Consider the following 14,953-nt stretch of genomic DNA (forward strand, 5'->3'; position numbering starts at 1 on the left):
AGGACTTTGCCCATTCTGCAGAGTCCAGAATGAGGTCTCTTCTACCCTCTAGTTTTCCAGGTGGGCTGTGGGATCTCCTGGCAATTGAAGAGGGCTTTGCAAAGATGAGCTGGGTTTATAAATAATGCATTTCCTTTGTCTTGCAGGAATTCGGGAGGCAGAGGTACAATCAGATCAGCTGTGAACAGCTTACATAGCAAATCTAATAGGTTTGTAAATTAGATTTTGTGTTCATTTGTTTTTGCTGTAAGGCAGCTATTAATCTGCTTCTCTTCTTTGCTGGATGGTGCCCTTCTTACTTAGCAAATAGGTCTGTTTCGTTTCACTTTGGCTTTGCATTTCCCTAATCACTTTTTGGGGGAGCTGTCAATGGAAGATCACATGAAATGGCCCAAGGTCTAGAGGCTGCAGAGATGGAAAATGCAGATGGGTAAGAGTCACTTTCTGGAAAAGAGCCCACCCACTTTGTAATGCCTGGGACACCAATGAGCTTACTCAAACTTGCATGTTTGCTGAGCAATGGAGACCCTGAAGGGAATCAGGATTTTCACTCAATTTCATTGTGATAAATGGCTTGGCCAGGAGGTTAAGATGGAAAATAAAGCATTCGGGAACTTTGCTGAGACCTCTTAAAATATTTAGGGAGTCAACACAGTAATGTTAACCCTGATTATTGAATGTACGCTCCAAATTCTGAAAGAGTGTTTCTACTTCATGTAATGGTGCAGAAAAGTCATTGCCAGGGGACAGCTTAATGCAGGAGAGCGCACAAACCCAGGCTTGCCCCTGGCTGTGGCTGCACCATGCTTCTGAGTCCCCATTCTCCATCAATGACAAGTGCCCCATAGCTATGGCCTGTAGTCTTATAAGCCTGAGCTTAAGGAGCAGTGGAAGGAAGTGCCAAGTTATATGATGTAAACAGAGGCTACTACTCAAAATCAGGGCCTTGTTTTGCTTTCTAAATATCCTATTTTGGTCATTGTGGGAATAAGAGGTCCATATGATGCAGAGGATAGTCTATTATTTGCCCTTCCATATTTTTTTAGATCTCTTTTCTGTATGAGACCTGTGAAGTACATCTGTCCCTGACCCTACATGACTGACTCAAGAAACTCTTCCCTCTGTCCCTGACATCATTGCTTCTAGCTGTCTAATGACTTCTTAGCCACCTTGGAGCTATGAACGAAGCCTGTGTTATGCCAGGTGAAATGTGAATATGGCAGAAAGAAAGAAGGCCATGTGCTCCTAAGTCCCTCTCTGTTCTATTATGAAATGATGCCCCGTTTCGGAGAAAGAAGATCCTGCCCCTGAAGCCCAAGTCCTCGTGGTAGCTTGAGGGGCCACAGTCTCATAGGAATCAAGTATGAGAAGTGGAAAAAAACAGTCCTGGGAGCCAGGCAGCCCTGGCTTCGCCCCAGTGTTTGTTAGCCACGGCCTTAGGCAAGTGATTTTACCCCTCTGAGCCTTGGCTTCCCCATTTAATTAGAATAATACTGCAGTGTCTTCTTTGAGGAGTGTTTAAGGATTAGAGCCACCAAATGTAAGGATCTATCTAGCCCAGCACCTGATATGTTCAAGGTACTTATTTGATGCTTGTTACTACCACTGTGGATATATCTGTGACATCAAAAGAAGGTCACTGGGAGTGAAGTTCAGGAGTCGGGAGGTGAAGCAACTTAAGCCTGAAATGTACCTCTAGTGTCGTTTTGGAAATGGGGGAGGGGACTGGAAACAGGAGGACACATTCATTGAAGAGGAATATCTCAACTCACCAATCCAACATGTTTGTGCAGCACAGAGCATGTAAAACCTGTGAACCGAGGTAGACCCTGGAGTTATCTAATCCATCCCCTTTATTTTACAGATAAGAAGGCAGAGTCTGGAAATCTGAAGTGACTTTTCCAAGTCCCCCAGGTAGACTGCAACTGAGCCAGGGTTAAAATCCCTTAAGACCATGATGGGCTATGCAGGATGCCATCCAAATTCACCCTGGAAAGTGGAGAGAGAAATGGAATTTTACCATCATCCACACCAGCATTTCTCTCTCTCCCTTTCCAACCTTTGCCATCTTGTGTCCAGGAGAAGTCTGGAAACCTTTCCTGGAGGTTTCCAAGCAGGTCCCCTCTCCAAGCAACCACGGTAGAATCCCTCTGCAGCTCCTTCTTTCCTGAGCCTGGTGCCATCCAGTGTGCCCCAGTCTCTGAGAAGCATCACCCTAGACTGAACCCACCTTGAGCCATGAGACACCAGAACCCAGTCACTGATTTCTGATGAGCACATCAGCTAGCCTCTTAGTGCGATAACTCCTCATCACCAACATTAAAGCATTTCTGTCGTGCATGCCAACTGAGGTAGGCTTCAACGAAGCTTGGGTGAAGCTGCTAATTCCGTGTCCCTGAGGTCAGTGCCCCTGCCTGTGTTCTGCACAGAAGTTGTTGGTACCAAAAGGATGCAGCAATGTCACCTCTTGCTAGAGCCTCCTGAGGTGGCAGCCAGTGGGGCATGCCAGAAACATCGGTGCTCCTTTGCAAATTCCAGAACCTGATGAGATGGATATCTGTCTCTTCTACACCTTGTTTCTATAAATGGGCAATCTGTGGCTCAGAGAGGTAAAGTGATCAACCCACAGTCACATAGCTCATGAAATCTTTCCACTGTACCCTCTGCGTCTTGCATGAAAACAGTAAAAATTCCAAAGGCTTAGGTCTTGTGTACCCTCTCAGAAGCTCCCTTAAGCCTGCATGCTAGGAAGAGTTCCTCTGCCTTACTCAAAACTTGTCAATTCTGTATCCTCTGCAAAGTTACAGATATTTGAATTCAAGACAAGTGATATCAGCCAGAAGGAGTCAGAAATATTGAGGAATGGAGGTGGGTGCGTGAAGGGAATGTATGAGACAACATGCGCCCCTAAACGAATTCCTTCTCTACCTGCAAAAGTCGAAGTAGGACCAGGCATAGTGGCTCAAGCCTGTAATCTCAGCACTTTGGGAGGCCGAGGCAGGCAAATCTCCTGAGGTCAGGAGTTCAAGACCAGCCTGGACAACGGGCGAAACACCATCTCTACTAAAATACAAAAATTAGCCGGGTGTGGTGGTGTTCGCCTGTAATCCCAGCTACTCGGGAGGCTGAGGCAGGAGAATTGCTTGAGCCTGGGTGGTGGAGGTTGCAGTGAGCCGAGATCACGCCACTGCACCCCAGCCTGGGTGACAGAGCGAGACTCTGTCTCAAAAAAAAAAAAAAAGTCAAAGTGGAACGTCAGGTTTAGAACTCACTAACAGGATTTCATCTTTTTTAACTTGGCTGTTTCAAGATAAATGGAGAAGACATAGATGTTTGGTTTGAACTCTTTAAAGCTTCAGAATGTGTCATCACAAATCCACTTATTCTAACTGGGAGAATCTGCTGTCAGCACAGACAAAAAGAACTTTGGATGTGACCCACATATATCTGTGTGCATCCGGCAGCAAGGCGGCTAACTCTTACACTGCCTTTAAAGATAGAATGGTAACCTAGTTTATAGAAACCTACTAGCATAGATTTCAAGCCTCTGAATTCAAGCCAGTCCTATAATACCTGGTGTTCCTGAGTCAGATGGAAAGGGGGTGTTTACCCAGAATCTTGATCCACCCAGGGATTATAAAGCCAGCCAGTTCTTTCATCCACTCGAGGCTCCCCCAGGATCAATTTCAACCTAAATTCAACAATACTTATTTACTGAGCACCTGCTATGTTAGACCATTAGGGAATATAAAATGAATGCGGGAGATCCCTTGTGTGCAGTCTCCTATGAGGGACAGACACAGCACAGATGACTGTGTAACAAGGTCCATGTTTCAAGGAGCATCTCAGAGTTACCCTCAAGAGAGTGATGCGGCTGCCAGGGAGGAGGGTGAAGCCACAGGCTACAATTACATTGTCCTGGTATGAGTTCTTGTTTTCTCTTTTAAGTTTGTAAGCCCGTCATTTGATACTTTGTTGCTCATACACCTGCTCCTTGCAGAGTTTCTTATCAATAGCTTGAATAAGAACTGTTACTCTTCTGGGCCGGGCGCGGTGGCTCACGCTTGTAATCCCAGCACTTTGGGAGGCCGAGGCGGGCGGATCACGAGGTCAGGAGATCGAGACCACGGTGAAACCCTGTCTCTACTAAAAATACAAAAAAAATTAGCCGGGCGTGGTGGCGGGCGCCTGTAGTCCCAGCTACTCGGAGAGGCTGAGGCAGGAGAATGGCGTGAACCCGGGAGGCGGAGCTTGTAGTGAGCCGAGATTGCGCCACTGCACTCCAGCCTGGGCGACAGAGTGAGACTCCGTCTCAAAAAAAAAAAAAAAAAAAAAGAATTATTACTCTTCTGACAGTGACTGCCAGGTTTTAGCAGGAAAAAAAAAAAAAAATCACCAGGGGCAGGGGAAGAAAAATAGGTTTATCACCCTCCTTCCTGTCTCCAAGAATGTACGTAGGTTATACCTGAGGGACAGAGTTTGTGCATTACTGGAAGATAAATAGACTTCCTTCTCTTCTCAGGTAATAACTGCAATTTTGCTCTTCTGAAGAAGTTTACATTCGAGCCCGTACAAAAACAAAACTATTAGACTTGTCATCGGCTTGCTAACACATCATGTCTACCCTCTTTTTTTTTCCTTCCAGAGCTGAAGTTGTAATAAACGGCTCCTCATCACCAGCTGTTGTTGACAGAAGTAATGAAAGCATCAAGCACAACATCCAGCCAGCCTCGTCCAAATGGAGACATAACCAGACGCTCTCTCTGAGGATCAGGTACTGGTAATTACCTACAGGACAAGAGGTAGACTTGGTCTTCAGCATACACGGGCAAATTGCCGCTCTTCATCATCTAAAGAAGTCAGGACAGAAATAAAATGTTTACCTCCCGCTGAGGCAGGTTTCATCTGTAAGTGATCAATCGGAAATAAAAACCCGAGACAAGCCTAGCGGCCCAGCCTGTGTATGTGGCGACTGGGGCCAGGCGGTGGCAGGAACACCCGCTGAGGTTCTGGGCTCAGAAGCAGCAAACCTTGAGTCTCGGGTCAGCAGCAGAGGGAGCCTGGGCAGTGGAGGCCACAGGTGGCTGCTTCTTCCCAGGCATAAAGGGTCCTTAATTGTCAGTGCCTGCCTGGGATTCACATCCCCTTTCAGTGACAGTCCTCCAGTTTGTGCTTGGAGAGCTGCTCCCCCCGCTCAGCCCTTGCGGCTTGCGTAGGCTGCTCCTCCCAATAACATGAAAATGAAAACCTAGAGCTATAGGGGCATCCAGAGAACCCAGGAACTGACATGACACCCGACCAGAAAGCAGAGGTCTGTTTAGCCAGAGAGCAGCTCTCGCCCTGATCTGTGCAGAGTGATGTTTTCAGAGCACTGCAGGCATCATCGGGCAGTGGCAATGGGGAACCGTAGAGAAGGAATTACAACTTCAGCATTTTGGACACTTAGCTTAGATATAGCCACGATTGACCCACCAAACATTTGTAAGTATAATCCAACTATTCAGTTCCAGGCATCTTGCTGGGGTCCCGGGGGGTGCTAGCATGAATCAGACATGCTAGGTGGGGACACGAATATAAGCAAAGACAAGACAGTGTGGTGTGACATACACATTAGGTGGTGCTGCATCTTACACATAGACGGAAATAAAGAGGCCATACTGAGCGGAGAGTCATTCATTTTGTAAGAGGATGAGGAAGACTGGCCAGGAAAGGCTGGCCAGGAGCAGTGGGTTTTGAAGGATAATTAGGAGTTCACCAAGCTGCTTCCCACATGCACAGAGTCTGTGATCTGGTGCTTGTGGACAGTGCTGCAGGAGCAGGAAGCAGGAGGCAAGGAATAGGGGGGTAAGGTTGGGACGATCGCCAGGACCAGATGGAGAATGCCTTGATGACCATCCCAGGCGATACCACGGGGAGAGAGGAGAGCAGCCGTCAGCAATGTCACCACAGAGAGCAGGGAGTTGCCCCCTCCACAAGGCTCACTGTCAAAATGGCAATGCCTCTGCACCCTAGTTCTTGAAGCTTAGTTTTGGGGCCTGTGCAGGGCTGGGGAATTGAAAGGCATGAGCTCTGGGGACCCAGCAGCTGAGAAACCAACTGAAGTAGCTGACTCTCTGCCACCCTGCACTCCTTAGCGCCTCTTCAGAGGCCTCCTGGTGGCCCTCCATCCCCCTCAAGAAGCCCTAACAGCTGCCCCCTTTGATCAGGGGCACCATGGAGTCAGCAACCCCAACTGCATTAGTTCCCTAGGGCTGCTCTAACAAACTACCACCAACGCGGGTAAAACAACAGAAATTTATTCTTGCACCACTCTGGATGCCACAATTCTGAGCACCCGCTTCCAGGCTCCAAGGGAGAACCCATCCTCTCGCCCCTTCAAGCCTCTGGTGGCCGCAGAACTCCAACCCCCGCCTCCATCTTCACGTGGCCCTCTCTGTGCTTCTGTCTTCTCTTCTGTCTCCCATAAGGACACCTGTCATTGTATTTAGGGCCCACCCAGGTAATCCAGGATCTAATCTCCAGATCCTTAAGTTAATTACATCTGCAAAGATGCTCTTTTGAAATGTGGTCACAGTCACAGGTTCCAGGGGTTAGGAGGTGGACATATATTTTAGAGGGGGTTGCCATTCTCCCCACTACACCACCATGAATGAAATCCTCCTGCCAGTATGAGCTACCCATGGTCCCCAATGTCCCTTTCTCCAACCATTGGGTAGAGAAATAGCTCCCCCACCCCTTGTGAAGACGAGAGTGTGTCCTTCATAAAGACCCTGCAAACACAGTCCCCTCAGCAGCAGCAACGTACCTTCACCCAAAGGGGAAAAGAATTTCCTCCAGCTTCAATTAATCACCAAGATTATTCATAATAAAAGATTCTGCAAGTGATTTGGAATGATGTTTAATAATTGATGGTAATTTCTCATAATGAGTTAGAAATTAATTCACTCACAGAGGTGTTTATTTATGGGCTTTCTAGGGGCTCTCTTTGTTTTTAAATACTTTGGGGTAAGTAATTGCAAAGGTTTCAGCAATTTCCCAACTATATTAGTTTGTCAAGTCATCTAATCCTTGGTAAAGCACAGTAAATAAAGACAATGCCTCCGTTTTCCATCAACAGATACGAATTATTCTACAAGGGTGGTTTCCCCTACATGATAGCAAGAGAGGCAGGTCATTAATAAGGAAATACAATGGATGAGAAGCATCGAGCTTACCAAGTGTTCGAGCTGCCCCCTGGCTGCCCTGGAGGCTCTTGAACTGGACACACATTAAAGTCACCTGGGGAGCTTTTGAGAGCAATGCTGAGACCTGGGCCTCAGAATCAAGATTTCTCACATGTCAGCCTGGAAATTTGAAATACTTAAAGGTTCCCCAAGTGACTGAATGTGCAGCCTACTGGAACATACCATAGGTTGTGAACATCTCAAATCCAGTAGGCTTTCAGGCCTCAGTGTTACTATCTGCGAAATGGGACAGCCATCCTGCAGCGTCTAACATTTGCAAAGTGCATGAAAATTCTGCACCTCCAGGACTCTGAAAACAAAGAACAGCATCTTTGTATCTGTTCTAGATAGGAATTTGCAGCAGAATATGAAATTAATTTCAGCTTATCTAGGTGCCCAATTTCTTTCTCTTTATGACTGGAATCATTTCTTAAAATCTCGGGTAATTTAAACAGTTTTTTGTTTTTTTTTTTTTGAGATGGAGTCTCGCTCTGTCGCCCAGGCTGGAGTGCAGTGGCGCAATCTCGGCTCACTGCAAGCCCCACCTCCTGGGTTCACGCCATTCTCCTGCCTCAGCCTCTCCGAGTAGCTGGGACTACAGGCACCTGCCACCACGCCCAGCTAATTTTTTGGTATTTTTAGTAGAGACGGGGTTTCACCATGGTCTCGATCTCCTGATCTCGTGATCCACCCGCCTCGGCCTCCCAAAGTGCTGGGATTACAAGCGTGAGCCACCGCTCCCGGCCAACAGTTCTTTAAGTAAAACTCCCAGCTAGGATTTTCAGGCTCCTTGGCAGAAGGCTGTGTGTTTCACGTAAAGCTTTTCTGGCAATGCCAATAGGGCACCCATCCCTTTCCTGACCCCACTTCATCCTTTCTTTGTGCTTTGCTCGATGACTTGATTCGAGAACTTTCTCTAAATCAAAGCTACCCTAGAGCCTAGAGAGCTGTCCTTCGTTCTGAAACAGCACAAAGGAGCCCTTCTTTGTTGGACCTGGGAGGGGTCCATGTTTACAATCCCCCCATAAACACTAGAGAGCAACTAGAGGGGGGCAGCAAGGGGACGTGCTCCAGCTTGCAGGATGGCAGACCATCCTCTCAGTGTCTCAAAGGCGGAAAGTGTCCATACACGTCACGGTATCCATCCCCCCAGAAAGCCCCTTTGTAATGTGCCCAGAGAAATCTTCCGTGGAAGAAAATGGGCCAGGAAGGAGTGAGAGGCGCCTGTCATCTGGCTTTCTGCTCGTAGACAACTTTCTTATCCTTTTTTCAAAATCTAGGAAGCATGGGAGTAGCAGAGAAACTGAGATTTTATACCTAGAGAATGGCCCTAAATCCCCTTAAGAGAGTGAGGGTAATGCAAGCTCACCAAATGTCTGGGCGTGCCCCAGACTGTGGGGCTTTCAGGGACATGGGACTTTCAGTGCCTGAGCCAGGCAGTCCTGGGGAAACTGGGGTGGTGGGCCACCCTTCCTTCTGGGGCCCGCTGTGAGGAGCTCACCTCCAGCCCTAATGGAGTGATTTCCCAGGGCAGTTTTCACCTAGCAAAGGAAGAGGGTGTAACCCTGGCAACCCCCATATTGGCCACCACCATAGTTGCTTCTGGGCCACTTCTGGCCATCCCTGCCTAGAACCTGTTCTCGAGGGCATCTGAACTCTCAGCATACTCTGCTTGTTTGCTGGGCCGCAGCCACCCTGCAGGGCGACACTGGATAGGAAAAGCTGGGCTGGCAAAGGGCAGCTGGCACCCTGGAGACTTTCCTCACGCATGTTTGGTTTTCACAGGAAGCAAATTTTAAAGTTCTTGGACGCTGAAAAGGACATTTCTGTCCTAAAGGGAACCCTGAAGCCTGGAGATATTATTCATTACATCTTTGATCGAGACAGCACCATGAATGTGTCTCAGAACCTCTACGAGCTCCTCCCCAGGACTTCGCCACTGAAGAACAAGCACTTTAGGACTTGTGCCATCGTGGGCAACTCGGGGGTCTTGCTGAACAGCGGCTGTGGGCAGGAGATTGATGCCCACAGCTTTGTCATCAGGTAATACCCCCCAGCAGGCACTCTGGGGCCAGAGCGGCGGGCAGGCTGTGTTTCAGTGGAGCATTGCCAGCTGTCCCAAGAGATTGAAACAAGAGGCCTTGGCGGAGTTAGCCCCTGCTCTCAACCATGACTGCTCATCAGAATCACTTGGGGAGCTTTGCCTCCAATGTCCCGAATGCACCTCAAACCAATTAAATCAATGGAGGAGAGGGGAAGAGAGGCGTGGCAGGGGTGCAGGCAACCCAGGGAGCGCAGGTCATTCTGATTTACAGCCAAGGTTGAGAATCACTGATCCACAGCAGAGGTGGGCAGATGCTGGCCTGCAGCCTGCTTTTGTAAATAAAGTTTGGTTGGAACACAGCCATGCCACCCATTTTCATATCATTGATGGCTGCTGTCTCACTACAAGGAGAGTGGAGTCACTGGGCACGGTTAAGTCATTGGGTGAAATTGCAGAGTCACAACAGAGAGATCATGTCACCTGCAAAGCCAAAAATGTCATTATCTGGCCCTTTATAGAAAAAGTTTGCTGATCCCCTGAGGTAGAGCCTGGTACAAAAGGTTGGTAAGAAAATCTCCTGGGCTGGCCAGTTGTTGGTTCAAGTTTGCAAAACTCTTGTGAGTATCTTGGAAGGGAGTGCCCTACTAGTGACTTTATTACCCTGTTCTCAAAATCTGGGAAGTGCGGGAGTAACAGAGAAACTTGAATTTTGTACCTGACTATAATTTTCTCTAAAATATCAGCTCTCATTTTCCAGTTGCCTGGGACATTTGCACACAAGGTTGCCCATGGCCCTGACACCTGACCCCCAACCCACTACAGTCATGGAAACAAGGCTTTGCTGTCTCCTGGTCAAAATTAGGGCATGCAGAGCCTCGAGTTTCATTCCAGCCGGCTCCCCAGCCCTGGCAGAACTGCAAACGTTCTCCTATTTCTGTGGGGACCAACTCGAGGCAAAGACAGCCTTGTCCTGGGGCTTTGCGAAGCCGCCCTACTGTAGAGTTCCCTGAACCTTGGGACATGGGAAGAAACCGTGTCTTTACTCTTGCATCCTCTGGGATTGAAACGCTACCGCAGCCTGGCAGCCAGGGTTTTGTCATCCTCTGCCAGGTCTGTCTGGGCCTGGCACATCCAACGGCTCAGTCCCTGTTTTTCAAAGCCCTTTAGTCTAAAGACTGGTGGAGGGAGGGTGAGGGGAGGGGAAAGGAAGAAGGAAGTGTGGCAGGTCTGTCTGATTGGAAGCTGGAGAAGGAGTGACGGGTGGGTGTTAAAGGTGAGTGTGTGGGGGCCAAGGCCTCCTCCCAGGGGGTCGGATCCTCTCCAGGAGTGCCCAGCAGTATCGGGGGGTGGGGGGGGGGTGGCTTTCTGACCTAATGCCACACATGTAAGCCATGCCTCTTCCATTGTCACAAGTCATCGAGTCCCCACAGTGAGTTTTACACACCCCATGAAGTCCTCACCCAGGAATTTTTAGAGGCAGATTTTGGCCACAGTTTCCTTTTGGGACCCTTTCACATAGTCAGCAGCGCGCAGTCCAAAGCTGTGCCTTGGCTCTGCTACCCATTTGTCGCATGACTTGGAGTGTATCTCTCTGCCTTTCTGGGCCTCAGTCTTATCATCTGTAAAACGGGCTGGGTGGACTGGCTGGCCTTGAGCTTCTTTCATCATGAATACGGTCTGTTCTCTAGTCCAGGGCTTCTCAGACTTTACCGTGCACAGGAGTCACCTGGGCCTATTGACCCGCAGAGTTTTGGGGTCTAGGGTGGGGCCGGCAACTCAGCATTTCTAACAAGCACCCCAGGGGACGCCACTGCTGGTGTGTGACTGCACGTGGAGAGGCGCAGCTGGGTCGTGCTCTCCCTCACTCCTGGGAGTCATGTCCACACCCATCCACACATACTTGGAAAATATGGACCAAAAATGCCAAGGAGCAAGCTACTCCAAAAAGTGCAGTTGTTCTTTGTCCCTTAGGCCTATGTCCATGGCCCTGAAACTCCCACGTGTCTCTGGGGTGAACCCGAGGGGTGTTTTAGGACAAGATTATGCAGCCCCACTGTGTACAGACTTAACGTTTGACATCAGGGATGCGGTACCCAGCAGTGGCACTAGCTCCTCCACCACGCTGGGACTATTCCTTTGGGTTCTTCCCATCTAGGAGTTTATTCCATGCCCTGCACTTGGAAATATCCTACAGGCCGAAGCCCCACACTAATAGTAAAGAGAGCATGATGTTGCAGGCATTAAATGAGACGGCATATGTGAATATGCCTGGGATGGTGTCTCCCACACAACAGGGACACTAAGTGTTAATTCCCCATGGACTCTGTCTCCACTCCACCCACCTCACCCCCAGGTGGTGGGGCTCCTCCAGAGCAGAGTGGCTGTGTCCATCTCTGGGCCTCCAGTACAAGGCTGTGCCAGGCCAGAGGAGGGCCTCCACGTGGCTTTGCTAGAATGGCAGACGCCGTGAAGCTCCTGATAGAGGTTTCTGTCTCTGCCAATCCAAGTCTTCAATCCATTCACCCTGCCTCCTCTGTGGGAGAAACACAAAGACACGCAAGACCTCACCCCCTCTCAGAAAACTCTGTGTGGGGAACACAGGCTTGTAAGTCCTGGTGGGACACGTGGCATGCAAAATGCAACGATCCTGCAAAACCTAATGCCTCCTAGGGAGTTCAAGGCAGGCTTCCGGCAGAAGCGGCATTGGAGTGTGGCTTGCCTTTGACCAGTGAAAGTGGTGAGGAGGAGGAAACAGCATGAAGAGAGGTGTGGAAGCAAGGAGGCAGATGTATGGATCCGGCAGGGCACTGCTCGAGCAAGCCTCAGCTGCACAAAGTGCTGCTGGGAATGGATGAGGGGCTGGTCCCAGGAGAGCCCCATGATCCTGCAATGCCAGGCTGAGGACACTGTGTCTATCTGGGATCGTGTGTGCAGAGTACAAGTTCCCAGATGTTTGGGGATCAGAACTTCATTGTGCATGCACACACACAAACACACACGCGCACTTCTTCCATAGGGAGAATCTGATGAACAAATGCCCTTCCATGGATAAACCACATCATCATCACTGTTATCCCTTACCATTTTTTGGCCACTTAGAATGTACCAGGTGCCATTCTATGTACTTCATGTTTATTAACTTACTTAATTCTCACAACTATTCTGTATGGAGTACTCTGTTTTTATCCTGGCTTTGCAGCGAGGAAATTGAGGCAGAGAGAGACAAATGCCACACAGCTAGTGAGGGCTGGAGCCAGGCAGTGGACCGGGTAGTTGGCCTCCAGAGCCTGCCCAAGCTGCCTCTCTCACCCTGCAGAGTACCTTCAATGTGTACCTGTGGGTGTGGTGGTTTCTGGAAGGGAGTGACTCCTCTCCTGCCTGGAGCCAAGCCCATCCAGAAGTCACTTTGGGAGGCCTGGCCTACTGTTGAACAAAAGAGAGCCTAGATCAGATTGAACCCCTTCCTAATGCCTCCTTCTCACCTAAATGAAGCAATTCACATCTGGTGGGGCAGGAAGACATCTAGACAGTCCACTTAGGGCTGAGCTCCCCCAACCCAGCATCCTCACTGAGGCACAGTCATTGGGAAAGCTTGGACTTCACAGCCTATCCCTGCCTCCCTCTTCTTGTGCCTCTGCAGGTAAGGTATGGAGCCCTTACTGTGAGCCGAGTCCTATACTGAGTGAGGGCTGGGGCCTGCCTGCAAGGAGCTCACAGCCCCTGTTCCCATTACCCACAGCATCTTCCAGGAGGTGGCATCCCAGACTGGTCAACATTGTAGCTGGAAGTATATTTCCTGCTTCACCCTTCTGGGCCACCTCATGAGCCGCCAGGGTCAGGTGCCACATCCCCTTCATGCTCCTTGCCTCTCTCACAGCCCCTCCTGCCTCATGGTTGGTCCCAATCCTTCTGAACTGCATGGAGTCCATTTGGCCCTGCTCTCAGGACCCGGAGCTTGGCCTAGAATTGGCCCCAGACCCTCAGGAAGGCCTTGGAAGCCTGGCTCAGCCGGGTTTCAAGGCAATAGGAGTAACTGAGACCTGGGCAGCCCCGCACTGGCTGATGTGCTGCAGTGACACCTCAGTCTCTGAGGCCTGTGGCAAGGGCTCCTGAAGGTGGATTGACCCAGGGCAGTCCTATCCCCTTGCAATGTTTAGCCACAGTCAAAGATATCAAGGCCTAGGGGCAGGGATGGGAAGAGGGGATATTTTAGGGGGTTCAGTCTGAAATCACAAACAGGCTCTTTGAGTCAAATATACCTGATCTTGACTCCTGGTGGTTCCCTGTCTAGCTCTGGGCCTTTGAGCAAGTTGATTCTCACACACTGGGCCTCCATTTCCTCCTTTGTAACAGGAGGGTGATTAAAACTGGGTCACAATGAAATGAGCTGACCTATGTTAAAGGACCAGTCAGTGCCTGGCACACACCAGGAGCTCAAAAAATATTAGTTTTCTTTCTGATTAACCCACTTTTTCTCCCCAGTTGTTGAAAAAGGAAAGTCCTTGCTTAAAGGGAGAATAAAGGGTGCGTTCCTGGATTTCTTCATTTGATGATGACCTGCGATCCCTTGTCTTCATGTCTCCAGCCTCTATTTTGACACTCTTAACTGGATTTCTCAGACTTATTTTCACTGGTCAAAGGGCTTTTCCACCATTAAATCCTCTGTGCCAGACAGCAGCCAGACCTCCCCTGCAGTGCCCCCTGCTGCCATCCCAGTCCCAGGCACAGGCAGGAAACCCAGGTGTGCACACCCAGGCTGGGTCTCCCACAAGGAAGTCGTCAGGTTATATAGCAGAGGCTGCTCACCGAGGCAGCCTGACTTGTCAGCATGAGTTTGCAGTGGCCTCTTAGTTTGGCCTCCAGTACCCAACTCCATCCCCTCCAATCCATACTGCAACTTCATCTCATTGCTTTCTAATTGTGGCCAAAAATTCTAAACCATCCCTGTCACTCTCCTGCTCCAGAACCCTCAGTGGCTCCCTATTGCCCTCAGAACCAAGTCCCTGGTACACAGGTCCTTTGATATCTCACTCTGCTTGCCTCCCCAAGCCCATCCCCTCCACACAATATGCTCCAGTCAGACCAAATCACTTGCCTTTCCCTAAACACCCATGCTGTTTCCCACCTCTCCGCCCTTGGATACCTTTCTTGTGCCTACAGTGCTGTAGCATGGTATTCCTAAACTGCTTGGCTATAACACTACCTGAAGAGGAAGCGCTTGTGAAAAATAGGTATCAATGCTTAGGCTCACCTGCTGAATCAGAATGTCCAGGCGAGGAACCGGGGTATCTATATTTTTAACGAGTGCCTGGGGTGATTCTTCTGACTTGGCAAACTGGAGAAGCACTCTTTTCATGTACCTTGTCCACTAATAGACTTCTGCTTAGTGGTCACCACCTCAGGGAAGTCCACCTGACACTCCTCCTTCCCATAAGAATGATGACAACAGTTAACATTTATCAAGCTCTTATTATATCCAGTAGTGTTCTAAGTACTGGGCATGTAGCAATTCTTTAAATCCTTGGGAGGGATGCTGTTGTGATCTCTATCATAGCTAAAGTAATGGAAGGTCTCAGGAAGCACAGAGAGGTTGAGTAAGTTTCCCGGAATCACACAGGTAGTGTCAAAGCGAGTTTAGAGCCTGGGAGTCTGCCTTCAGATCCCTCACTCTGTCACCCAATGGGCC

The 14,953-nt window shown here is 49.3% G+C and overlaps 1 protein-coding gene across 2 annotated transcripts in view; it reads left to right on the top strand.

The window, feature by feature from the left end:
* ST8SIA2 (ST8 alpha-N-acetyl-neuraminide alpha-2,8-sialyltransferase 2) overlaps positions 1–14,953 on the top strand; it is a 75,597-nt gene that overhangs the window by 36,185 nt on the left and 24,459 nt on the right. Inside the window, exons 2-4 of one of the 2 annotated variants that reach the window (XM_003268525.3) lie at positions 147–209; positions 4,646–4,774; positions 9,009–9,266. In XM_003268525.3, coding sequence (XP_003268573.1) covers positions 147–209; positions 4,646–4,774; positions 9,009–9,266 — 450 coding nt within the window. The remainder of the gene's footprint in view (positions 1–146; positions 210–4,645; positions 4,775–9,008; positions 9,267–14,953) is intronic. The other variant, XM_012507178.2, reaches the window with a different exon arrangement.

The sequence above is a fragment of the Nomascus leucogenys genome, chromosome 6, assembly GCF_006542625.1.
Source record: "Nomascus leucogenys isolate Asia chromosome 6, Asia_NLE_v1, whole genome shotgun sequence".
NCBI classification, from domain to species: Eukaryota; Metazoa; Chordata; class Mammalia; order Primates; family Hylobatidae; genus Nomascus; species Nomascus leucogenys.